Here is a 26152-nt window from a genome sequence, read left to right on the forward strand (position 1 = left end):
TGCACATCTAAGAGAAGAGTGAAGGATTTAATGCCAACCATTCTTCATGATGAGTCAACAGAGATTTGACTTTGAATATTAAAATGCAAACTAGACTCCAGGCTAGAGGTTTGTTTCAAATAAAATATCTTTAATTGAATAATGTAATGATGAATTTGCAAGTTTGTCATGTGAAAGCAATGTGAAATTGTGGGCCAACAACTTGACATCAAGGTAAGCACACAATGTAATTCCCACGGTCAACTCCATCTCAACACAGATGAGGGGTGCCTGTGTCTCACCAAGGTGCATCGTGCTCAGACTTCAGATTACAGTGGCTGCTTGCTGGATCCCAGGGCCTGCTGGCTGCAGACATACCAAGGTGCCCAAATGCTAGCAGGGCTCTCAGTGTCACCTCAGACCAGTACTGCAAGGTGGCTGTGACTGTCCTGCCAGCTTTTACAAACCATCTTCAGGACAGGAAGCAGACCTTTTCCATGACTATTTTAAGTTTTGGGTCAAGAAGAAATTGAGAGTGGAGTATTTAATTGAATATTACAAGGCCTAATTTTTCTCAAAACATTTTACTTCGCTAGCATTATCACTGATATTAGGCTGGAGTTAAAATAGTATACTTTACTTAGATATCTTTGACAACACAGGAGGAATAAGGGAGAGGGAAGAAAAGGGAGGAGAGTAAAGAGGAAGACCAAAGAGAGCAATGAAAGGAAGAATCTGTAGCTATAATCAACATCTATACCCAAGAGTAACAAAATACCAGAAGCCTAAAGATGCTGTAGACAATTATCAGCGATTATCAGCAATTTTAACAAACACCATCATCCTGCAAAAGGGTTTCCTGAATTATAGGATTTTTCACTGCTATTTAAAAGTCACTAACGTAGAAATTTTTTATCAGTTCAAAAAATTGCAAACAAGCAATTGGAACTTTAATGAGAAACATGGCTTTCTTTCAGTTGCCTGTTTTAACTGTTTATTCACAAAATCTGGCTCCCTAAAAGTCAATTTTGTGAAATACAAAAAGAAGCCGCCTCCTTCCCCTCCAAGAAATTAACTTACTGCATCTTTTTCAGGGTTGCACACCTTCACCCAGAGAATATGGTCCAAGAGCCAATCAATGGGTTTCTCCTTATAAAACATAAATATGAATTCTACAATCAGAGTGAGGTCTGGTGCTTGAAACATTTTACCTGAAAAGATATTCCAAGTCAATAGCTTTAATGAGAAAACCAAGCATGAAAACAGCTTCAGCAAGTCAACTCTACAGCAAGGCTGCACTTTCAGCTACACGTCAGCAGAGTGGCCCCACCTGGGCTGGCTTCGGCTGAACACCCTCTTGAGGGATCAGCTGGGTGTGGCAAAAGCAGTGGTCTCCCAGCGTTCTCTACGACAGAGCCAACCACCAGGTGCTGGCCCAATGGATCATAAAGCAGGTAGGAAATGTTTCCTTTTTATCTCACTACGTTTCTTCTCATAAAAAAGGAATGAGAGGATTAGGTAAAAATTATTTAGCCAAATCAATAAACGCAGAAAATAAGTACTCCTAGTTTTGTCTTCATTGAAACCATCATAAGTAAAGATGTTTCTTAACTCTTAAAATAAGTTTTGAGTCAAATGATCAAAAAGGTCAAAGTCCCCGGCTCTAAGAACGTTTTAAAGTGCTACAGGAGTTGAAATACTCCTTTGGATGTTTTTTTAAATCTGTAATTTTCCTTTAATTCTTCAATGTTAAACATATTCTTTTTAGTTGGCTAATTTAGGATATCAGTGGAAAAACAAAAACAAGTCACCCAACTAGTCAATGAAAGAAACAAATGAAAACAAAAATTCCCTAGATGAGAACTTTATGCACGTCATGAAAATGCCAGGAATTCATCATAGAACATCTTTATTATGCTATTACTTTTGAAAGAATGTTGCAACAACATTGGGCTGCAGAAGGGGAGCTGGAGATGACAGAGAAGAGGCGGCAAAGTCCAGCACGTTCTCCAGGACCACAGCCGGCCCTGCACAGACCTGAAAGCCGGCGGGCCTCCCTGTGGGACCCCAGAATAACCAGTAGGCTCCCAGACATCTCTAAATTCAGTTTCAGGCCGACTTTCATCATCTCATACAAGGTTTACCTAGCTTAAAATTTATTCTTCTATTTCCATAGGAAAAAAGATAACTTTAGGGTAAAATAAAAATTAATTTAAGGTTCTGAGAGTCAAAATTATTTTTGAAAGTAGACATCTTCCTTACCAATGAAGCCCAGCTGGGAAAACTCTAGAATCATCCATTCTTCCGAAGAAAGTTGGAGTGCAAAATTTTTTATAATATGAAAGTAATTCTGTTTGACAATAATATCATCTTCAAGCTAGAGAAAGTAAACAATCATATTTAATAAGTCAAAAAGAGAAGGAAAGACTTAGGAGTTTATTATCAAAAAACTCAAACACACTTCTCTAATGAAAATCAAGAAAACGCTGCTCAAAAAATGGAAATATAAAAATTAAATATTAAAAGAAAATGGGGGGTGGAATGAGAAGAATAAAACAGAAGAACATTGTGGGTCAACAACCTGCTCCCTCCCCATGGGAAATAACAAGGCCCTACACGACTTAGACCTCTTCTGTTTCTTTACTGCCCAAAATAATTTCACACTATCTTTTTTCTTTCCAAAGAAAAAATAAATTTTGTAGGCTTTTAAATATTTGTTGCTTTTACATCATGCATGTACCAGGTCAAAGAGAAAGCCAACTCCTTGCCTTCTCCTCCCTGTGCCCTTCTAGCTGCGGTGACCAGTGTTAAAAAGTTGGGTGTGCATCATTTGGCACCTTCTGTATGCACACAAAGCAGGAGGTCTTAACTTTTTTTGTTCCAATGACCCCTTCTCAGAATGTAGCACTCAACATCGGCATGTCTTTAAATTAAATTTTAGGATTATTCAAAATTACGTTTTACAACTTTCCCGTTATTTCAATACCTGATAATCTAACACAGTTCAACATCTGTTCAAACAGTCATTTCTGGCAAACATTTAGAAAATCAAGTTTTCCCATGGCGTCATAAAACCATCTCTGCCATCCTTACCAACCTTTTTGCAGGCAGTTATCCACTGCTCTCAGAACATCAAAACAAAAATCATACTAAGTCCACCTATACAGTGTATTGTTTAATAAATATATAATGTTTTTTGAATTTTCAGTTCACGCTCATGGACCCCCTGCAATCTTAACCCCTGGTTAAGAACCCCTGGCATACCCACACACAGGTTCATTTCATTTTAATGAAAAAGCAATCATACCACAAAACTGGCCTTTTTCTGTTACTATATCATTAATCTCTTTCAGGTTAACAAATATATATTTAAATCACTCATTTTAATTGAAGCGTAACATTCTGTGGTACAGATGTACTACAATTTGTGCTACTTTCCCCTGCTCACAGCAGGCATTCAAATTGTTTTCCATTTTTTGTCAAAATGAGGAATGCTGCAATGACTGTGCTTATGGTGACATACTAGTGCTTTCCGTTTATGTAGATTAGACTCCTAGAAGCTCCACGTTCTGAGCAGGTACTTTCAGGACACTTCGGAAGGAGCCGTAGTTCTTTGCGGAGCGCTGGGGAGCCCTGTCCGCTCTGCCAGCCCCAGGCGCTCTCCATCCTGGACTCAGCAGGAGTGGGGGGCAGGGGGCCCAAGTGCCCACAAAACCTTCCTCCCCACAACCTCCTTTCCTGCATCTTTAACATCACAAATCTATCTGCATATTCTGACAAAACTTTTCCTTTTCTTGATGACTTAATTTTGGCTAGTTATCTTCTCAGTAAGTTTTGTTTGTTTTACTGGTCATTAAATACTACAAGCCTTCTTCTTCCTATCTGTGAAGTACTCGGAAGGACATGCTACCAATTGGCGTGCCAAGTATTTTTTGAGCTTCTACTATGTTCCAGACATGATTCTAGACCCTGCGGGTACACGGGGAACAGCAAAGACCCGGCACGGTTTACGCCATCCAAGCTTCTGGAGAGGGTGGGGGAAGACGACAGGACAGAACTGCGCGGGCACCGGAGAAGCTTGTAGAAAGAAGGGATGTGCAGGCACAGACCTAAACGCCCACTGAACGTCCCACCCCTCAGAGCAGGAAAATCCAAATTTCCCCAGTGGGCAGAAGCAAAAACAATTCGGAGGCTAATTTAAAAGTACAGAGATGTGGAGGAATTAGTCAAATGCCTGCTTAAAATTTAATACCAAAAACTTAATACTACTTAAAATTTAACACTAATTCCAGTTACCATATATAGAGAAAATCACACTTTATATATAAATTTAGAAAATCTGTTCCACTCTCACATCTCATCAAGCAGTTGAACTCTTTGAGAAACTTATTTTATGGTAACTGTATATTCCCAGCCAACCGTAAGGAGTAACGTGCAGAGGCGCTGGATCCCCTCCACACAGCGTCCCCCAGGGAAGAAGTGTGTGTCGCCCAGTGCAGCATCACAGCCTTGATGTACTTCATCAGCCTCACCCAGGTTCCACCAGTTCTGCATGCACTCAGCTGAGCATGCTGTGTGTGTGTTCAGTGCTGCAGCGGTGGGTCCATTATGGGCACCCATGCCACCCTTCTAGATCCACAACCCCCCCCTCCCCTCCCCAACCTCTGATAACCAACAAGCTCTCCATCAATGCCAAACAAATGGAGTCCTACAGTATGCAACCTTCTGAGACAGGCTTTTCCCACTCAAGGTAACTGCTGGGAGGGCTGCCCACGTTGCCCCTGTGTTGATGGCCCCGGCCACTCCACTGCCACGTCCACGCCATTTCATGAGCGCACCAGTTTGCTTTACCATTCACCTGCTAAATACAGCTGCCAGGACCTTCGTGCACAGTCCTCCGGGGGCACGAGAGGACCTCTCTGCCAATAGAATTTCGCCACAACAACCTAACACACCGCTCAGTACTGATCACTAGCATGCAGAGGGAAGCTAAAAGGAAGATGGAAAACACTGGTCTTACTGTATGTGAATATAGTAGAAGACAGTAATGTACATATACAGTGCTTAAATTAATAAAACCATGCAAGGAGAAACCAAAAAGTACTGGTGGCTATCCATGGGGGAAAGTGGTTCTTACCACTTTCTTTCTTAACCGCATCCTTTCCTTATTTTCCTAAATATTTACTCTTCCTATACTCCTCAAAGAAAAGCTTTAAGATTCTATCAGGAAGCAGATTTGGTTCACCGGATAGAGCATCCACCTACCATATAGGAGGTCCAAGGTTAAAACCCAGGGCCTCCTTGACCCATGTGGAGTTGGCTCATGCGCAGTGCTGATGTGCGCAAGGAGTGCCGTGCCATGCAGGGGTGTCCCCCGCATAGGGGAGTCCCATGTGCAAGGAGTGGGCCCTGCATAGAGAGCTGCCCCCATGCAAAAAAAAGCACAGCCTGCCCAGGAGTGGTGCTGCACACACGGAGAGCTGACGCAGCAAGATGATGCAACAAAAAGAAACACAGATTCCCGGTGCCATGGACAAGAATACAAGCAGACACAGCAGAAAACAGTGAATGGACACAGAGAGCAGACAACTGGGGGAGGGGGGAAAATAAATAAAAAAATAAATAAATCTTAAAAAATAAAAGCTTTAGGATGCTATTAATTCTCTTCTTGGAGAGAAATTAAAATTTAAAGGCAATGTAACTACACCTTAAAATTCTCTATATAAAAACGTTCTTGACCAGTATAGAAATATTTATATATTGGCCCTAGAACAAAACAACAAGGCTCAGTTATGATGTTATTGGGGATAGGCTAGTACATGTTTTCCTTATTTTTTTTAAATTAAAATAAGACTTCTCTAAGATGTTTAAAGGAAGTGTACTATCTAAATCTAGGATGGTCAGTCTCCTGCATGAAAGTGCTGAGTACTGTTACACACAGTGCTACCCCTGACCATAACTACACTGTGACCCAAGGACGAGGAAATCCACACCTGAAGCAGCTGGTCCTGGTCAAATGTCAAAGGAGGCAAGGCCGGGGGCTGTGGGCTGCGGGGCTGCTTTCTCAGGGCAGCTGTGCTTCCCTTCTCCCTTCTCCTACTCCCCACCCCTAGCAGCTCTGCTCCAGGAACCCAGAGCCGACTCTTGGTACACTCATCCAAACACCCTCGCAGGAGAGGCTCTAACAAGCTTCTGAGACCGAAGATCAATAACTGGTATACAAAGACCTGTGCACTTTGAACAAGGGACAAAGACCCTCTTTGGCTGAAGAAATGGCATTAAATGGTGGAATTTAAGCCTACCTCCTTAAGGAGACTGAGATCTGGCAGAAATAACAGCTTCCTAGAATTAGTTAACCTGCTGCCTACCTAACTGGAGAACCGTACTACTATTGAACATTCAACTAATTCAGCCATGATGCTAAAAATTGGACCATTAGAACGAAATGCCAGTTTTATCTTCAATATTAATGTATCTGTCATGGGATACAAAAAAATTAAAAGGAAATTCTTCTTTCAAATTTCCCAAATCTCTAAGTCTTAGTATTTTTATTTTTGTTTTAATGGAGAGAGGGGGAGGAGAGAGACGGTAGAGGAGCAGCAGCAGGGTGAGGCAAGAGGAGGCAGGCGCCTGCTCTGCCACCCAGGCACCGGCTGCTCTCCATGCGCAGGAAATGGGTGCTCCCAGCCGACGTCCTCAATGATGGCAACGGACCCTTCTGCTCCTGGACTTGCAGTTGACCCTAAAGATCTCAAAGGATTTATACTTTCAAAACCTGTTTTAATGAAAATATGCCCTTGATATTACTTGTTCTTAAAAGCATGGAAAAACATTAAAGGAAAACCACACTTACCTGAATGTAATATACACCCTTTTCCTGAGCATACATCATTAGAAAACAATAATCTAAGTTCTGCTTTGTTCTCCACCTGAAAAAAATTTTTTGAAAAACTACGTTAAAAATCAGAATCAAATTTAGTAAAATGAGATTAGATGTATAACCCTCAACTGTCTACACTACCGATCACACGTGTATATGCTATATACACACTTAGCACAGAGTCCAGCGATTGCACTTTTCTCCAGTAGAGGTTTACCAAGGTGTGTTCTCCAGAATACTGATTCTCAAGATGTCCCGTGGAAGAATGGCCTTTGTGTGAAGTCAATCCCCCATGAGGGTGACAATGTGTGTTCCGTATTAAAGGCACGGAAACACCCAGCAGGAAAGACACTTGCGGCAGCAGTATTTTTAAAAACGTATTTCCCACACACCCTTGGCCACAGCTCCCTTTACAGGAACACTCAATGCTTAAAGGCCTTCAGGAATTCCTGCTCTGGTGCCTAGGGCTGGGCTTCACGTTCAGGTAGGAATTAAGATGTAAGTCTGGAGTGCTAAAATAAAAAGAATACCTTGTATTAAAGGGTCAGCATTAAGTCCTCTCAGTGAATTCCTGACACCTCCGGGAGCAAAATGACTGAAGCTGAGTAAGGGAAGTGGCTCTAAAAGCCAGTCCCTCAGAAGCTTTAGCGCACAAGTTAACTTCTTCAGAGTACACCTCACAAAACATCCAGAATTTGATGCGACTGCCTAGACTTCGTCTATCAAATACCACCCTGCAAGGCCTTCGTCTTTGGTAAACAGACGAGTCTCACAAGGAGGGGGGCTTCCAAAAGGACTCACCGTACTCTTTCCTTTGAGTCTCCAAATGTCTCCTTCAGGTTTGTAAAGTCAGGATAATAGCTTTCCGGAGGCGATATTACTTCCACCAAGCCAGAACTGATTTCTTTAGAAAATCTATCATGAGAGAGTTGAGCTGAGTTATTTAAGTTCTCTAGGATTTTCTCTCTTAATACTCAGCTAACTATGCTTAACATAAAACACAGCAGTAAACATTTGCAAGTAAGGTCAAAGGCATAATGTGTAGTAATGAGGTAGCTTATCTTTTTACCAGAAAATACAAGTTTTTCTAATAGCACAAGTTTTGTTTCGTTTTTAAATAATGGGGAAAAAAAGTAAAATACTACTGCCCTTTTGGAGTGGCACAGAAATATTCTTGGCCAACTGTAGGCATTATATTCCTAAAAAGTATTTGACTCACAGAAAACGGGACTGAAGAAAAACAAACGTGTGTGTGTTGTGTACCTAAAAATGTACGGTCATGCAAAAATCTAAGTACTTCAATTTTCAGGAAGCTTCAGGTATGCGTTACAGACTGTATGTCACTCTAAACATGTGTTGCTCAACTGTGGGTGATTTTTGCCCCGAGGGTATTCAGCGACATCTGGAGACACTTTTGGTTGTCGCAGCTGCAGACAGTGCTCTGGGCACCTAGGGGGGAAAGGCCAGGGGTCCTGCTGAATGGTCCACAACACACAGCACAGCCCCCAAAACGGAGGGGGACAGGCCCCACATGCCAGCAGCGCTGAGACTGAGAAGACCTACTGGAAAGCTTTTAACCGCCATTTACTGATGCAAATTAATTTCCTTTACATTTGCATTCTTTCTTGTTCCGCTTTTGCAAATCTTCACAGTATGCTTGTGTAACCATCTGCCTTGGCACACATGGCCCTAGTACTAGTGGCACTTTTCCCCTGAGCTTTGTTTACCTCCACACTGAGCAGATGCAGATCGACAGCACTGCTTAAGCTTCACTGGCTGCCATCTGGTCAAGGAGAAGGGGCCCCATACCTATTCCCTGTTCCTCCCTGTCAGAAGGCAATACTGTACCACAGTAACTAAAGGCTGCCAAAACTTTAGCACTTGGGGAAAATCTAAGAAACATAAAAGAAAAAACTTAGGTTTTAACATTTTGGTAGACAAAGAGCCACATTATCTCGTATCTCTTTTTGACAAATAATTGTTCTCTGTCTTTCCTTTTTAAGTAGAAGATATGGCTGTTTGCAGGCAAAAACCAGAGACAATTCTAAGAATAAGACCCAATCAAAGGCTAATTTTCGCGATACCACTATTAAAGCTACTAAGGCAATCGTGTAGAAGTCTTGCTCCCTGGAACACATGCAGTTTCCACCTGCTGCCTAGCAGGTACCTGGCTGTTCTCAGGAAATGGGATGAAGAACAAGTTTAGACGCAGTGTAGCACCGAGCTGTTCTGAAATCTTCCCTGGGAGCTGGAAAGGTGAAAAGGCTGCTTTAAGTGCTCTTACCTGACTCTAGATCTGGTGTGACACACATGCAGCACTCAGGGCTTTCACACAGGGAGGCTCCCCAGTTCCTCCCTTTGGATAACTGGATATATATGCACCTGCTTCATGAGCACTTACCCTCAGAGAAGTCAACAAGGGAAGGCGTTTTCTTTTAGCAAAAAGACAAGAGATAACATATTCTCATCTCCATAACTCATAGAAACTTACTCTTTCTCCAGGTTGGTTACGACACCATGAACATAGTCCAGATCTGTCTGAGAAAGAAAAAAAAATGTACCCACTTTCATGCTTTCATATTTTTATTTAACTTTTAATACTATACTCAAAATGATTAAAACATTCACTGAAAACATTACACTAAATTTTCAAACTTATGGTTTGCATTTCCATCTTGTACTACTATATATTGAGTACTTAGTAAGACAGTAAGTACGTGTCAGTTTTCATTATTTTCACTAAGATTCAACTCAATAAAAACTGAGAACAGACACTATTTCTACTTCTGAAACAGCCACACTATAAGTAGTAAATAAATAGTTTTAGCAAGCTATAAAGCTCTTGCTGCTTGGAATCATAAAACCTAAGTTCAAGATTCACCTCCATAGCTACCGGTCAGTATAACCTGAAGTAAGTCACTGAATTAAGTCTGAGCCTCAGTTTACTACCTTATTTTTAAAAAGAAAAGGGAAGGCAAGGGGAGAGAAGGGGAGAAGGAATAATACCTCAGAGACTCTGAGCATTAAATGGGAAAACTATATATTTAAAACATTGCTATGATACTGCAGTATTATTATTACTACTATTATTATTATACTGCAGCCCCAAACCAAGACTGCTTAACCACAGTTAGAAATAAACATGCATCAAACCTGTGTCTTTTAAAATTACATGTACAAGTGAAGACCTCCCTATCAATTTTAAATACATGACATCTTATATTAAATTGCTCAATGACATAAAATATGATCTATGTTATAAAGACCGCCAAAACACTTAGAACTTGAGGGAAAAAAAATGCAGTTCAACTCTGGAAATTATAAAAATATTGAATTTAAAAAGCCGTTCTATAACCAGTTTTCTGAAAATGTAATTTAACTTTAAATTCTGTTAACTGAAAGGAAGTCAAATTCCTACTGTTAAATTTAAAGACAAGTTACCTTCTTAAGAGCACATCCTTCAAACTCCTAAATACCTATGGAGGTACAACAGCTCAAAACCCTGTTATTCACTCAATGTAACCACAAACATTAATGAATTTGTGATCTCTTTTTTAATAAATTATCATCCATATGTTTAACCATGAGTATGTTATCAGTTACCAGGCTATAACTTTGGGAAATATAATTAAGCATGATTTATATAAATTTATGTGTTTAGCAACAACCTGAAATTAATTTTGGTAAGCATTTTTTGAGGACCAGTAATTTGCCTGTCCAAGGAACCAGAAACACAAAGACAGATGAGTCCACCTCGCCATCCTCAGTGGGCTGTCCAAGGGAGGAACCAAGAAGAGATTTAGGTGAACAGAGATGTGTTAATGATGTAAAATAAAACTTATTAAAGTGATCCATATGCATGAGTACAGGTAATCCTTAGGTTGCCTGCTAACTGGCATAACCGGTCAGAGATTCACCTAAGCAACTGCATCAGCACCGCTTTTAAACAACAGAGCCGATCTTTCTGTATCCGTGGAGGAACGGCTCTGAGCTCCTGGGAAGCAAATAGAGCTGCCTGGGCAGACCTCCATTGGCCTCTCCCCACCCTCGTAGATGCTGGCAGCAAAGCAGTCCCCGAGACCTTGTGGCCTGCTGGCTTTCTGGTGAGGAGCACTTTTTCCCTGAGATCCTTTTTAAACACAGGTAGAGACATCCAAGAGATGTTACAGCGATTAGGGAACTACAACGAAGCCAACAGTCAATATAAAAATCACTTCTATCACTTTTTAATATGCAATAGTGGTATGTTCTGTAGTATTACTGATTAATAAAGTGGAAAGGCACAATAATATATGCTCAAAATGAAAGCAGCACATAAATTAAAATATGAATGGTATCTTTCACACTAGACAATGTTACTACTTAAAAATCTCCCATAACTAAAACTGCAGAAACAATGTACCTTTTTCTTCATCTTTCTTCTTTTTTTTTTTAAAGATACATAGATCACATACAATGCTATGTTAAAAAACTTAAGAGGTTCCCATATACCCCACTCCCCACACCCCCCACTCCTCCCACATCAACTTCTTTCATTAGTGTGGTACATTCATTGCATTTGATGACTACATTTTGGAGCAGAGCTCCACAGCATGGATTATAGTTTACATTGTAGTTCACACTCTCTCCCAGTCCATTCAGTGGGTTATGGCAGGATATATGTCCTGCTTCTGTTCCTGCAACATCATTCAGGACAATGCCAAGTCCCAAAAATGCCCCCATATCACACCTCTCTTTTCCTCTCCCTGCCTTCAGCAGTTCCCGTGGTTACTGTCTCCATGTCAATGATACAATTTCTTCCACTGCTAGAGTCACAATAATTCTATAGTAAAATACCAGTAAGTCCACTCTAGTCCATAGTTTATTCCTTCTTCCTGAGGACCCTGGGATGAAGATGCCCAAAAGGAAACAGGATATTAGGTTGGTGCAAAAGTAATTGTGGTTTTGCATTGTTTAAATTTGTCATTTGATATTAGAATACATTCTTAATTACTTGCTGTTCATTTTATATTTATTTTAGACTATGGAATTGAAGTTAGACAAAAAGTAAATTTGGGCATTTTTATTTGAGTTCAAAATGGGACATAAAGCAGCAGAGACAACTTGTGACATCAACGACTCATTTGGCCCAGAAGCCGCTAATGAACATACAGTGCAATGGTGGTTCGAGAAGTTTCGCAAAAGAGATGAGCCTTAAAGATGAGGAGCATAGCAGCCGGCCACTGGAAGTTGACAACGCCCAGTCAAGAGCAATCATCGAAGATGATCTTCTTAAACTACATGAGAAGCTGCCGAAGAACTCAATGTCAACCATTCTATGGTCATTCAGCATTTGAAGCAAATTGGAAAGGTGAAAAAGCTTGATAAGTGAGTGCCTCGTGAGCTGACCAAAAATTAAAAAAATACTGTCGTTTTAAAGTGTTATCTTCTCTTATTCTACAGAATGAACTGTTTCTCAATTGGATTGTGACATGCGACAAAAATTGGATTTTATATGACAACCAGCAATGACCAGCTCAGTGTTTGGACAGAGAATAAGCTCCAAAGCACTTCCCAAAGCCTAATTTGCACCAAAAAAAGGTCATGGTCACTGTTGGTGGTCTGCTGCTGATCTGATCCACTACAGCTTTCAGAATCCTGGTGAAACCATAACATCTGAGAATTATGCTCCGCAAATCAGTGAGATGCACTGAAAACTGCAACACCTGCAGCTGGCATTGGTCAACATAAAGGGCCCAATTCTTCTCCATGATAATACCTGTCTACCCGCATACAACCAACACTTCAAAAGTTGAACGAGAAGGGCTACAAAGTTTTGCCTCATCTGCCATATTCAACTAACCTCTTGCCAACCAATTACTACGTCTTCAAGCATCTCGACAACTTTTTGCAGGGAAAATGCTTCCACAACCAGAAGGATGCAGAAAATGCTTTCCAAGAGTTCATTGAATCCCAAAGCACAGATTTTTAGGCTACAGGAATAAACAAACTTATTTCTCATTGACAAAAATGTGTTGACTGTAATGGTTCCTATTATGATTAATAAAGATGTGTTTGGGGAAGAGGACTTGGCCCAAAGGATAGGGCGTCCGCCTACCACATGGGAGGTCCAAGGTTCAAACCCTGGGCCTCCTGACCCGTGTGGAGCTGGCCCATGCGCAGTGCTGATGCGCGCAAGGAGTGCCGTGCCACGCAGGGGTGTCCCCCATGTAGGGGAGCCCCATGCGCAAGGAGTATGCCCCGTAAGGAGAGCCGCCCAGTGCGAAAGAAAGTGCAGCCTGCCCAGGAATGGCACCGCACACACAGAGAGCTTACACAACAAAAAGAAACACAGATTCCCGGTACCATTGACAAGGATAGAAGCGGTCACAGAAGAACACACAGCAATTGGACACAGATAACTGGTGTGTGGGGGGGAGAGAAATAAAAAAATAAATAAATCTTTTAAAAAAAAAAAAGATGTGTTTGTACCTAGTTATAATGATTTAAAATTCATGGTCCAAAACTGCTATTCCTTTTGCACCAACCTTAATAAATAGATCTGAGTGACAGAGTATTTTTAATATGTCATAGAAATTTATTTCCAGTGTTCCAAAGAATAATAGCCTAGGTCTTAGGAAAAATAAACAAATGTTGCAAATGTCAGAAACTGGAGGCTCTAACAAGTTATCCAAATGAAAAGAAGAAGAAATTTTATGTACCAGATCAAAATAGAATATAAAATTAAAAGTGCCAAATTTTAAATAACTTGAAGGAAGGTAAAGTTCGTTTTTAAAATTTTCTTCATATGTATATTTATTTATTTTTTCATATGTATATTTGATATCTCATTTCTAGTCACATTTTCCATAATTATTTATTCAGTGCTGTACCATGAGCTAGGACATACACATATATTGGAGCCATATCATCAATCTCTGACTATAGACTGGTAATAAAATAGACAAGATCTCCACACTGTAGAACTTATAACTATATAATTTAAAGGGCAAATGCCTTTTATAAAATAAGTATAAAAATCTCATGCTAAAGAGCATATGATATATAAAGATATAAAGGTGTAATCCAAGAGAATAACAATATAAAGAGTGAGAGACAGAGATATACGAGAAGAATGTATACTATTTAAACTAAGCTGGTATTATCAAATCAGGCTATTAAAAGTTTAACGTGTTAATTTTAGCCTCCAAGGTAACCACTAAGAAAATAACTAAGAAATAAGGAGAAATGCAAAGAAGGGAATCAAAATGGTATACTACAAAAATCAACTAAATATAGAATAGGGCAATAATGTAGTAAAAGGAACAGAAAGCAAAGAAGACACACAGAAAATAAAGACAACTAAATGGCAAAATTAAATCCTTTTTTAAGTTACTGTCTTAAATATAAATGCATTAAAATTAAAAAGCAGAGAATGACATATTGGATTAATATGCTGTCTACAAGAGATCCACTTTAGATACAAACACACAAAGAGGCTGAAAGTAAAAGGATGAAAAAATATATTTATTCCATGCAAACAGGAAACAAAAGAGAGCTAGAGAAGTTATGTTATTTTCAGACAAAATATACTTTAAAGTAAAAAGGATTACAAAAGACAAAGGACATTACATGTTGATAAAGGTATAATTCAAGAAGAAATATTGAGAGAATTGAAGGGAAAAATGGACAGTTCTACAGTAGTTTGAGATTTCAATAATGGACAGAACCACCAGACAGACAATCAATAAACAGAGAGAAACTGAACACCACTATAAACCAAGGCGATACAACAACACATACAGAACACAGTACCTAACAACAGCAGAACATATTTTCTTCTCTAACGCACACAGAACATTAAGGATGGACTATAGGTTAGACCACAAAACTAGTGTTAATACATTTTAAAAGCCTGCAGTCATACAAAGTCTCTTTTCTGATCACAGTAAAATGAAACTAAAAATCAATAGAAGGAAAACTGAAAAATGTACAAATATGTGGAAATGAAACAACACGTTCTTCAACAACAAATGGGCCAAAGAAGTCACAAGAGAAACTGGAAAATACCCTAAGATAAATGAAAATGAAAACACACATATGAAAACTTATAGAAAGCAGTGAAAGCAAAGCTAAGAGTGAAATTATAACTGTATGCCTACAATAAAAACTGGGGAAGATCTCAGATCAATAACTGAAATGTACACCTTAAGTAACTAGGAAAAGAGTAAACTAAACCTAAAGGAGGCAGAGAGAAGGAAATAATAAAGATTAGAAAAAAGATTAATGAAATACAGCATGGAAAAACTGTAGGCAATCAATGAAACCAAAATTTGGTTCTTTGAAAAGATTAACATAATTGACAAACCTTTAATTAGACTAAGAAAAAAAGAGAAGACTCAAATTATCAAAATCAGAAAAGAAACTGGAGACATTATTAATTTTATAGAAAATAAAAAGGGTTATAAGAAAATACTATGAATTAACTGTACACCAAAAAAAGAAAGAAAAGAAAAAACCTGCATAACCTAGAAAAAATGGAAAAATTCCTAGAACACACAAACTACCAAACTTACTCAAGAAGTTGAAAATCTAGGAAGCGGACTTGGCCCAGTGGTTAGGGCATCCGTCTACCACATGGGAGGTCTGCAGTTCAAACCCCAGGCCTCCTTGACCCGTGTGGAGCTGGCCCATGCGCAGTGCTGATGCGCACAAGGAGTGCTGAGCCATGCAGGGGTGTCCCCCGCGCAGGGGAACCCCACGTGCAAGGAGTGCGCCCCGTAAGGAGAGCCACCCAGCACAAAAGAAAGCGCAGCCTGCCCAGGAATGGCGCTGCACACACGGAAAGCTGACACAGCAAGATGACGCAACAAAAAGAAACACAGATTCCAGTGTCGCTGACGATAACAGAAACAGACAAAGACGACGACACAGCAAATAGACACAGAGAACAGACAACCTGGGGGGAGGTGTGAAGGGGAGATAGATAGATAGATAGATAAATAAATAAATAAATAAATAAATAGAAGTTGAAAATCTGAATAGTTCAATTACAAGTAATTGAATCAATCAATCATCCAAACCTCCCAAAAAGGAATCAATCATCCAAACCTCCCAACAAGGAAAAGCTGAGGATTAGATGCCTTACTTTACTGCTTAATTCTACTGAACATTTGAAGAAGTATTGACACCAATTCTTTTCAAACTCTTCCAAAAACTTGAGGAGGGAAAACTTCCTAACTCATTCTATGAGGCCAGCATTTTCTGACACCAAAGCTAACACTACAGGAATAGAAAACTACAGGCCAATCTGCCTTACAAATAGATACAAAAATCCCCAACAAAATGTTAGCAAACTGAATTCAGCAGTTAATACACCATGACCAAGTGTGTTAGGCTGGTTCAGCACATGAAAATCAATCAGTGTAATACATCACATTAATAGAATGAAGGGGGGAAAAACCCCACATGATCATCTCAATTGTTATAGAAAAAGCATTTGACAGGGACAGCTAGCAAGATGCAGCAGGTTAAGGAGCTCCTAGAGTCAGCTCATGCTATAGGGCAGTTAGTAAGTACCAAGAGCTATCTGAGGCACCTGTTTAGGGGGGCTCCAGGAGACCAGAAGAGCATCCTGCAACATCTGCAGAGACGACTCATAAGTACAGGCTCTATGCCCCGGAGGCCAGTGCCCATCCTCTACTGGAGGCATAAGCTGCCTCGGGAGATGTTCCGTGGCTGGAATTGAAAGCTCAACTTCCCCAAAACAGGGAAGAGATGGTTGGGCACCAACTTCAGGTACTGATGAGGAAACTCAGTGGGCGACAGTATAATCCTGAGAACAGTTAAAGCTTGAGCCTATCCAAGTCAGAAAGAAGCTGGGAGCCGCCATTTAGACTCTGTCCCTGGCATGAGGGGAAGCAGGGCAGGCTGAAAATCAGTGATGGTCGAGACCCGTTTCTTTCACCCAGATCGGCCTACAGCCTTAGACTAGGCTTTAGCCCCAACACTGGCAGGGAGGAGGCTGGTAGGCCTTGCCCCAGCCTCTAGGGTAACTGCAGGTACACTTGGCCAGGACAGATTGAAAAGTGGGAAGTTGACTGGGCAACTGCAGTCATTTGGGCCTGCATGGCACAGACTGCTGTCCATATCTGCAGCTCCATCCCCATCCCAGGCAGGGGAGGAAGGGGCATGAAGCTTCATCAGTCTCTCTGGGCAAAGATAATCTAGGCCTGCACGACTTGGATTATTACAATTTCTCCTTTGCTTAACCCTGGCAAAGGAGAAAGTTGGGAGAAGCTTCATGGGTCCCTGGGGCAATAAGGGCAGCTTAATCCACAGCTTATAACACCAACTATATCCTCAGCTGCTACTACACAAGGAGCAAGGGAGAAAGGGCAAGAACAAAGACACCTAGTAAGCCAGATGCCAAGACACCAAAAAAAAAAAAAAAAAAAATTACAATTCATACCAATAAACAGGAAGATATGGCACTGTTAAAGGAACAAGGTAAGCCTCCAGATGACATAAAGGAGTTTAGAAAACTAATAATAGATGTTCAAACAAATCTCCTTAATAAATTCAATGAGATGGCTAAAGAAATTAAGGATATTAAGAAGACATTGATTGAGCACAAAGAATTTGAAAGCATACCTAGAAGAACAGATTTATGGAAATGAAAGTTACAATAAATGAAATTAAAAATATATTGGGGACCAAGACAGTCTACAACTGCAAGCAAGAAAGTCCCAACCATCAACCATATGGGATCAAAGCCCCCTCTCAATTAGAGGTGGAGTGGGCATCACCATTCCAGAATCCTCAGGATTGGGGAATAAAATATGAACTGGAGTGGACTTACTGGTATTCTACTATAGACTTACTGTGATTCTAGCAATGGAAGAATTTATACCACTGATATGGAGACAGTGGCCACTGGAAGTGCTGAAGTAAGGGAGAGGGGAAAAAAGGTGGAATATGGGGGCATTTTCAGGACTTGGAATTATCCTGAATGACATTGCAACTACAGATACAGGCCATTATATATCCTGCCATAATCTACAGAATTGAGTGGGAGAGAGTGTAAACTACAATGTAAACTATAATGCATGATGAGTGGCAATGCTCCAAAATGTGTTCATCAAATGCAATGAATGTACCAGATTGATGAAAGAAGTTGTTAATGTGGGGAAAAGTGGAAGGTGTGGTAAGTGGGGCATATGGGAACCCCTTATTTTTTTAATGTAACACTTTATGTAATCTAAGTACCTTTTAAAAAACAAAAAATGTATTTTAAAAATTACATTGGAATCACATAACAGCAGATTTGAGGAGGCAGAGGACAGGATTGGTGAGCTTGAATAAATGGCCTTGGGAAGCAAACCTACAAAAGAACAGATAAAGAAAAGAATGAAAAAATTGAACAAGGTCTCAGGGAACTAAACAATAGCAAGAGAAGCACAAACATGTGTCATGAGTGTCCCAGAAGGAGATGAGACGGGAAAAGGGGCAGAAGGAATATTTGAAGAAATAATGGGAGAAAATTTTCCAACCCTATTGAAGGACATAGATATCCACGTCCAAGAAGCACAATGTACTCCCATCCAAATAAATCTGAATAGACCAACTCCAAGTCACATACTAATCAGAATGTTAAATTCCAAAGACAAAGAGGGAATTCTGAGAGCAGGAAGAGAAAAGTAATACATAACATATAATGGATATCCAATAAGAATAAGTGCTGATTTATCACCGGAAACCATGGAGGCAAGAAGACAATGGTATATTTAAGATACTGCAAAAGGAAAACTTAAAGCCAAGAATCTTATATCCAGCAAGACTATTTTTCAAAAATGAGGATGAATTTAGAATAGTCAGAGATAAAGAGAAACTGAGAGAGTTTGTAACCAAGTGATCAGCTGTGCAAGAAATACTAAAGGGTGTGCTACAGGCTGAAAAGAAAAGACAGGAGAGAGAGGCTTTAAAGAGAGTCTAGAAATGAAGATGATATCAGTAAAAGTAACAAAGTCTCAAACGAATGGTGAAAATAAAATATGACAGTTAAAACCCAAAGGTCAAAATGGGTGAAATAAGAACTGTCTTTATAGTAATAAAATTGATTGCTAATGGATTAAATTCCCCAATCAAAAGACACACAGACTGGCAAAATGAATAAGAAAATATGGGCCACCAAATATGCTATCTGCAAGAAACTCTCACTAGACCCAAGGATACCAATAGACTGAAAGTGAAAGGTTGGAAAAAGATATTCCAAGTATTCAGTAACAAAAAAGCCAGAGCAGCTATACTTATAGCAGGTAAAATAGACTTTAAAAGACACTAGTAATATGCAATCTGAGGAGGAAGTCAGGGAAAAAATCCTTTGCAATAGTAACTAAAGGAATCAAATATTTAGGAATAAACTTAACCAGTAACGTAAAGTTCTTGCATACAGCAAACTATACTGCACTGTCAAAAGAAATTTTTAAAAAAAAGACCTAAAAAATTGGAAGAACATTCCACGCTCACAGATTGGAAGACTAAATATCATTAAGATGTCATTTCTACCCAAATTGATATACAGATTCAATGCAATCTCAATAAAAATTTCACCAGCATTTTTTAAATAAATGGAAAACATGAGTATCAAATTTATTTGGAATGGTAAGAGGTCCCAAGTAGCCAGAAACATCTTACAAAGGAAAAGTGAAGTTGGAAGACACTCACTTCTGGACTTTAAATCATATTACCTAGCTACAGTGGTAAAAAGAGCATGGTACTGGTATAAAGATAGACACAATGACCAATGGAACCAAACCGATGGTTCAGAAACAGACCCTCACCATCTACAGTCAAGTGATTTTTGATAAGCCTGTCAAACCCTCCCAGCTCAGGCAGAACAATCCATTCAACAATTGGTCCTGGAAGAAATGGGTATTCACAGCCAAAAGAAAGAAAAAAGACCCTATCTCACACTTTATACAAAAATTAACCCAAAATGGATTATAAACAAAATACCAAAATATAAAAGCAAAACCCATAAAGCTTCTAGAAGAAAATGCAGGAAAACATCTTCAAGACCTGGTGACAGGTGGTGAATTCTTAAAGGAGAAAGAAGAGGATTGAGATGGACTACTGATGCTTAATGTATGTAGAAGGTTTTAGGAGGCACCAGGACCCAAACCTTGGACTTCCTACGTGGTAGGTGGGAGCCTAACTGGTTCAGCCACATTTGCTTCCCTCCATTTACTTTTTTTTTAGATTTATTTTTTAGTTATTTCTCTCCCCTTCCCTCCCCCCCTCCCTGCCCTGCTGTCAGTTCTCTGTTCATTTGCTGTGTGTTCTTCTGTGTCGGCCTGCATTCTTGTCAGCGGCACTGGGAATCTGTCTCTCTTTTCTGTTGTGTCATTTTGCTGCATCACTCCTTGGCAGGCTGCACTTTTTTCATGCAGCATGGTTCTCCTTGAGGGACACATTCCTTATGCATGTGGCTCCCCTACACAGGGGTCACCTCTGCATGGCATGGCACTCCTTGCACTCATCAGCACTGCACATGGGCCAGCTCACCACATGGGCCAGGAGACCCTGGGTTTGAACCCTAGATTTCCTATATGGTAAATGGATGCTCTATCGGTTGAGCCAAATCTGCTTCCCCCTCCACTTCTTTTTTTTTCTTAAATTAATTTATTGATGTATAGCACTCATACATAAATATACATAAACATTAAGTGTATAATAATAGTTGTGAACTTACAAAACATATATAACAACATATAGGACTCTCATAACTCAACCTATCATCAATAACTTGCATTGTTGTTAAACCTTTTTAACTAATGATTAAAGAGCACTGTCAAAATATTACTTCTAACCAAAGTATTTTCCCCCAACCAATCCTATTATTACCTTTATATAATTTATATATGAACATACAGAAACAAGTATATAGTAAAAGTTGTGAACTTACAAAACAAACATGCATAATATTCTACAGGGGTCCCATACATCAACCCTCCAACAACATCTTGCATTGTTGTGAGACATCTGTTACAAATTATGAAAGAATATTGTCAAAATCTTAATACTAATCATAGCCCTTATCTTATAGTTGTTGTGTTTTTCCCCCAACCCACCCTATTATTTTTTAAATCTATTTTTTTTTATGACAGAAGTTGTAAACTTATAAAACAATCATGCACATGTGCAGAATTCCTAAACCCCTCCATCAACACACCACGCTGTGGTAGAACATTTGCTACAGATAAGATAATATCATCTGATTGTTACCATGTCCATAGTGTACATTTGACTTGCATTTTCCATACTGCCTTATTATCAACAGAGTACATCTTCCACACAGATGCAAGAATATATTATTACTGCTAATCACAGCCCATCGTTCACTCCAGCTGTATTTTTTCCATGCTTCTCCACATTCCCAACACCCTGCAGTAGTGATATACATTTGCTCTAGCTCACAAAGGACACTCTTGCATCTGCACCATCAACCACAATTCTCATCCACCTCTTGGTTTACTGTGCTATTCAGTTCCTAGATTATCCTCTAGCATTCTGTCATTTGTCATTTACATACCTAGACTACCATTTTCAGGCACATCCCCATTTATAACCTAGCTGTTACTCACCATGTGTTACCATCCACTCTAGAATTTCCACACTTTTACAGTAAAGCTAATTTAAACTTCTACATACATTAAACATTAGTAATCCACTCAGTCCTCCTCTTATTTCCTTTGAGTCCACCACCTACCACCAGGTCTTGAAGACATTTTCCTACAATTTTTCTAGAAGTTTTATGGTTCTTGCTTTTATTTTTAGGTTTTTGATCCATTTTGAGTTAATTTTTGGATAAGGTGTGAGATAGGGGTCCTCTTTCTTTCTTTCAGCTATGGATATCCAATTCTTTCAGCACCATTTGCTGAATGGATTGTTCTCACCAAGTTGTGAGAGTTCAACAGGCTAGTCAAAAATCACTTGACCATGTACATGAGGGTCTGTCTCTGAACCATAAATTTGGTTCCATTGGTCTACTGTGTCTGTCTTTAGGCCAGTAGCATGCTGTTTTTACCACTTAGCTAGGTAACATGATTTGAAGTCTGAAGATGATGGTGTGCTTTTCCTTTTAATGGTGTTTGTGGCTATTTGGGACCCCTTACCCTTCCAAATAAATTTGATGATCGCATTTTCAATTTTTTCCCTCTATCTGAAAAAAATTCCTTTAACATTTCTTAGTACTGGTCTACTAGAAAGAAATTCTTTCAACTGTTGTCTAAAAAAGTTTTATTTTGACTTCATTTTTGAAGGATATTTTCAGCTGAATATAGAACTCTAGGTAGTTAGAGCCTTATTCCCCACCCCCTACCCCAGCACTTTAAAGATGTTTCTCCATTGTCTCTAGTATGCATGTAGTTTCTATAGTATTCTCACCTTTCTTTTCCTGTACATGTGTTTCTCTTTTGGCTGCTTTTAACACCTTCTCTTTATCACTGATTTTCAGCATTTTCATTATAATGTTCCTTATTATGTTTATTCTGCTTAAGATTCACTGAGCTTCTTGGATCTAAGGTATATTAGTCAGCCAACGGGGGTTTGATGCAAGTACCAGAAATCTGTTGGCTTTTTACTTGGGGTAAAAGCTTACATACACCGTCATAAGAGTTCAACTCAAGGTTGCTTTCTCACCAGTCAGCTGCTACATGTTGAAGCAAGATGGTTGCTTATCGCTGCCTGGCCTCTCCTGCCTGGGTTTCCTCTCTCTCAGCATAGGGCTCGTGCCTGGGCATTCTATATCAGTCTCAGCTGTAAACTATCAGGTGAATGGCTTTTCTCTCCCTGGGGCCCCAGGATCAAACATGACAGAGATCTCTCTCTCTTCGTGTGTATCTTCTGGAGAGAGCGTCCATTTAGATAGGCCCACCAAGGGGGCAGGGACTCAATCTGAGTCACACCTTACTGAGCTGGTCGAACCAAAACCCTAATCTTAACAGTTAATGTAACCAAAGACATATCAGGTGAATCTAATACAATCAAAGGGGATCACAACCAGAGGAATAAATTAGTTTACAAACATAATCATCCTCTCTTTGGATTTCATAAATAATCTCAAACTGCCACATAAGGGTTTATGGCTTTTATCAAATTTGGAAAAATTTTCAGCCATTATTTCTTCTTTCTCCTTTCCTTTTGGAATTCCAATTACATATATAGTTTATCACTTACTATAAAAGTATCTTCTTAAACAGTTTTATTCACACACCATACAATTCATCCAAAGTGTATAATCTGTGGCTTTCGGTATAATCACTGCATTGTGCATCCATTCAATGCTCCAGAAAGAAAAATCCTATACCCCGTATACTCCCCTATCATTGACACTTGGCTTGGTATAATACCTTCTGTTACAACTGATGAAAGAATATTACAATATTACTGTTAACTATAGCCCATAGTTTGGATTAGTTTTATTTTTCCCATATATAATTCTATTATTAATACTTTATAATAGCGATGTTCGTTGTTTTGGAAGAACGTTCTTTTATTTGTACTATTAACCACAGTCATCATCTACAACAGGGTTCACAATGTTATATAGTCCAATAATGTTTTATCCTCTAGCTTTCCGTCTAGTGACATATGCAACCCTAAACTTCCCCTTATAACCACAATCACATGCATAATTCAGCACTATTAATAACACTATTAATTACATTCATAATATGTGCTACTGTCACTTTTATCCCTTCCCAAATAATTTCCTTATTAAAAATTCTGCACAAACTAAACATCAGCTCCCCATTCTATATAAATTTAATTTTGGATCTATTGTTTTGTCTTTAAGTTCACTGACCTTTTCTTCTGTAGTATCCAATCTGTTGTCTAGCCCTTATAGTGAATTTTTAATTTCAGTTATTGTATGTTTCATCTCTGTAAATTCCATTCGGTTCTTCTTTATATTTTCCACTCCATTCTTCATGTTCTTGTTTTCCTTTATATACTTGAAAGGGTTTATAATAACTTTTTATTGTCCTTATCTGCCAGTTATATCATCCTTGTCATTTCTTGACTTGTTTTTATTGTCTATTTTTAATCCTGATTATGGGTCACATTTTCTCACTTGTTGGCATACTAATAATTTTTATTTCATACTTTAGTAAATGCAGTATTGTTGAGTGTTTCAACTTTGTTCTCTTCATTAAAAGTGCTGAGCTCTATTCTAGCAAGAATTTATTTGTGAATAAGTTTTACACCTAAAGGACTCTTCATAAGCTATGCTGGGGTGGGCCTGGAAACCATATCCAGCAAGCCGAGACCTAACCCAAGGCACTGGTGGTCACTCTGACCACTGGTTGGTCGGAGTTCAGATATCTCCTCATCCTATGTCAGCACTAGGGATTGTTTATCTGGCTCTCTGCTCAAAATTCCTTCCCTGGCTTTGTGGAGGTTCTCCTAAGCATGTGGGGCTAAACACAGCAAGGACTCAAAGACACCATCACTTTCTCCACAGTAGCCTCCTTTCTGGAACTCTCTGTTCTGTGATTTCCAGCTGCTCCCACTTCCTGCACTATGATAAGCAATGTAGGTCGAAAGTTGGGCAATCACGCTGCCCAGTGTATTTATTTTCCTCTCCCAGGAATTACAGTCCTGCACAGTCAACTGTCCAATGTCTGAAACAGCAGATCCATATATTTTGTCCAGCTTTCCACAGTTTCTAAGGGTAGGAGTATAAATCTAGTCCTTGTTACTCTACCAATGCTAGAAGCAAAGTCATTGTATGAGAATTCCAGAAAGACAATCTGTAAAAGTGACAAGCAGAAAGCACTAAAGGACAAGCCTGTGTCAGAATGGGACTGGCAGCTCATAATAAATTTTACTGCCATAAGGTTCAGGGATGAGCTATTCCTATTCACCTAATATCTAGTTTTAAGATACTTTAAATTCAGTGCAAACTTACCAACAAAGACTAACAAATACCACATTTTACAAAAATGATCAAGTGGCTAAAAGAGGCAGTTAAAAGGATAGACAAGAAAAGACCACTTCTTTGTATGCAATACATGTGTCACAGCCTTTCTTCCTTCACTTCTCCTAGTTTGTTGATGATTTAGCAATGGTTCTCACACTTTTTTGTTGGAACCCATTCAGTTTGAAAATATGCCCATAATTTGACTACTTCTCCCCACTCCATGAACATTACCCTACTCCAGCCTCACCTGGATTCTTACAAGAGTTTTCTAAGTTGTCTCGTTGCTTCATCCTTTATCACAGCAGCCAGTGTGATCCTTTCAGAAGTAAGTCAAGTTAATCTTCCCTCAAAATGCATAACTGCAATCTAATCATGAGAAAGCATCAGACAAATCCAAATTGAGACATCCTATAAAATAAAGCATCCAAGCTCATGAAAGACAAGGAAAGACTGAGGAACTGTCACAGACAGAAGGAAACCAGGAGTCAGAACAACTTAGGCAGTGTCATACTGTGGAAAAATGACCTTAGGTGGACACACTGGCAAAAGCTAAAATCTGTAAGTTAGTTAATAGTATTATACCATGTTAATTTCCTGGTTTTGACCACTAAACTATGGTTACATAAGTTGTTAACATTAGGGAAAGCTGGGTGAAGGATATACATGGACTCTGTATTAGAGATGACAGGGGACACAATGGCAAAAGTAATGGCTGTACGTATTGAACACTTATCTGTAGAACTAAGATTAAAACAAATAGGAACAGTAGAGTGATACAACAGCATGCCAACGTCTGATGTTCTGACACTGCAGAAATGCCATATCTAACAAAACTGGGAGAAAATAGCAGATGGAAAAAGTTAGTGATTTCACCTGTAGTAGCTAGAAGCTAAAGTCTATTCTTTATGCCAGATGTATTCAAGCAACAAAGGCATACACCCATTTAATGGTACAACAGTAGATACTGAGAAATATATTAATATTATTGATAAATCATGAGGAAGGGGAGGGGCAGAAAAAAAGCAACACACCAATTTCATTTTTTTTCATGATAGGAAACTATAGATACTATCTAAGGGAACAGAAGACTAAGGGCTCCATAGAAAGTTATACTTCAAAGGAAACCACTAGCAAAAAAAAAAATGCAAATTTCCCCAAACATAAGGAAAACAAAAAAGAGATACAGATTCCTGTGCCACTGACAACAACAGAAGCAGACAAAGAACACACAGCAAATGGACACAGAGAACAGACAACTTGGGGGGGTGGGGGGAAGGGAAGATAAATAAAATAAAATCTTAAAAAAATAAAATAAAGAAAAACAGAACACA

General features: G+C 39.2%; 1 protein-coding gene across 13 annotated transcripts in view; it reads right to left on the reverse strand.

Annotated features, from left to right (window-relative positions):
• Nucleotides 1-26152, reverse strand: part of MGAT4A (alpha-1,3-mannosyl-glycoprotein 4-beta-N-acetylglucosaminyltransferase A) — a 183045-nt gene that overhangs the window by 50530 nt on the left and 106363 nt on the right. For all 13 annotated transcript variants that reach the window (XM_071208722.1, XM_071208719.1, XM_071208720.1 and 10 more), the window contains 5 exons: nt 9351-9397; nt 7661-7774; nt 6833-6908; nt 2242-2356; nt 1060-1190 (listed from right to left, as the gene is read on the reverse strand). In XM_071208722.1, coding sequence (XP_071064823.1) covers nt 1060-1190; nt 2242-2356; nt 6833-6908; nt 7661-7774; nt 9351-9397 — 483 coding nt within the window. The remainder of the gene's footprint in view (nt 1-1059; nt 1191-2241; nt 2357-6832; nt 6909-7660; nt 7775-9350; nt 9398-26152) is intronic.

Source organism: Dasypus novemcinctus, chromosome 17, assembly GCF_030445035.2.
Source record: "Dasypus novemcinctus isolate mDasNov1 chromosome 17, mDasNov1.1.hap2, whole genome shotgun sequence".
NCBI classification, from domain to species: Eukaryota; Metazoa; Chordata; class Mammalia; order Cingulata; family Dasypodidae; genus Dasypus; species Dasypus novemcinctus.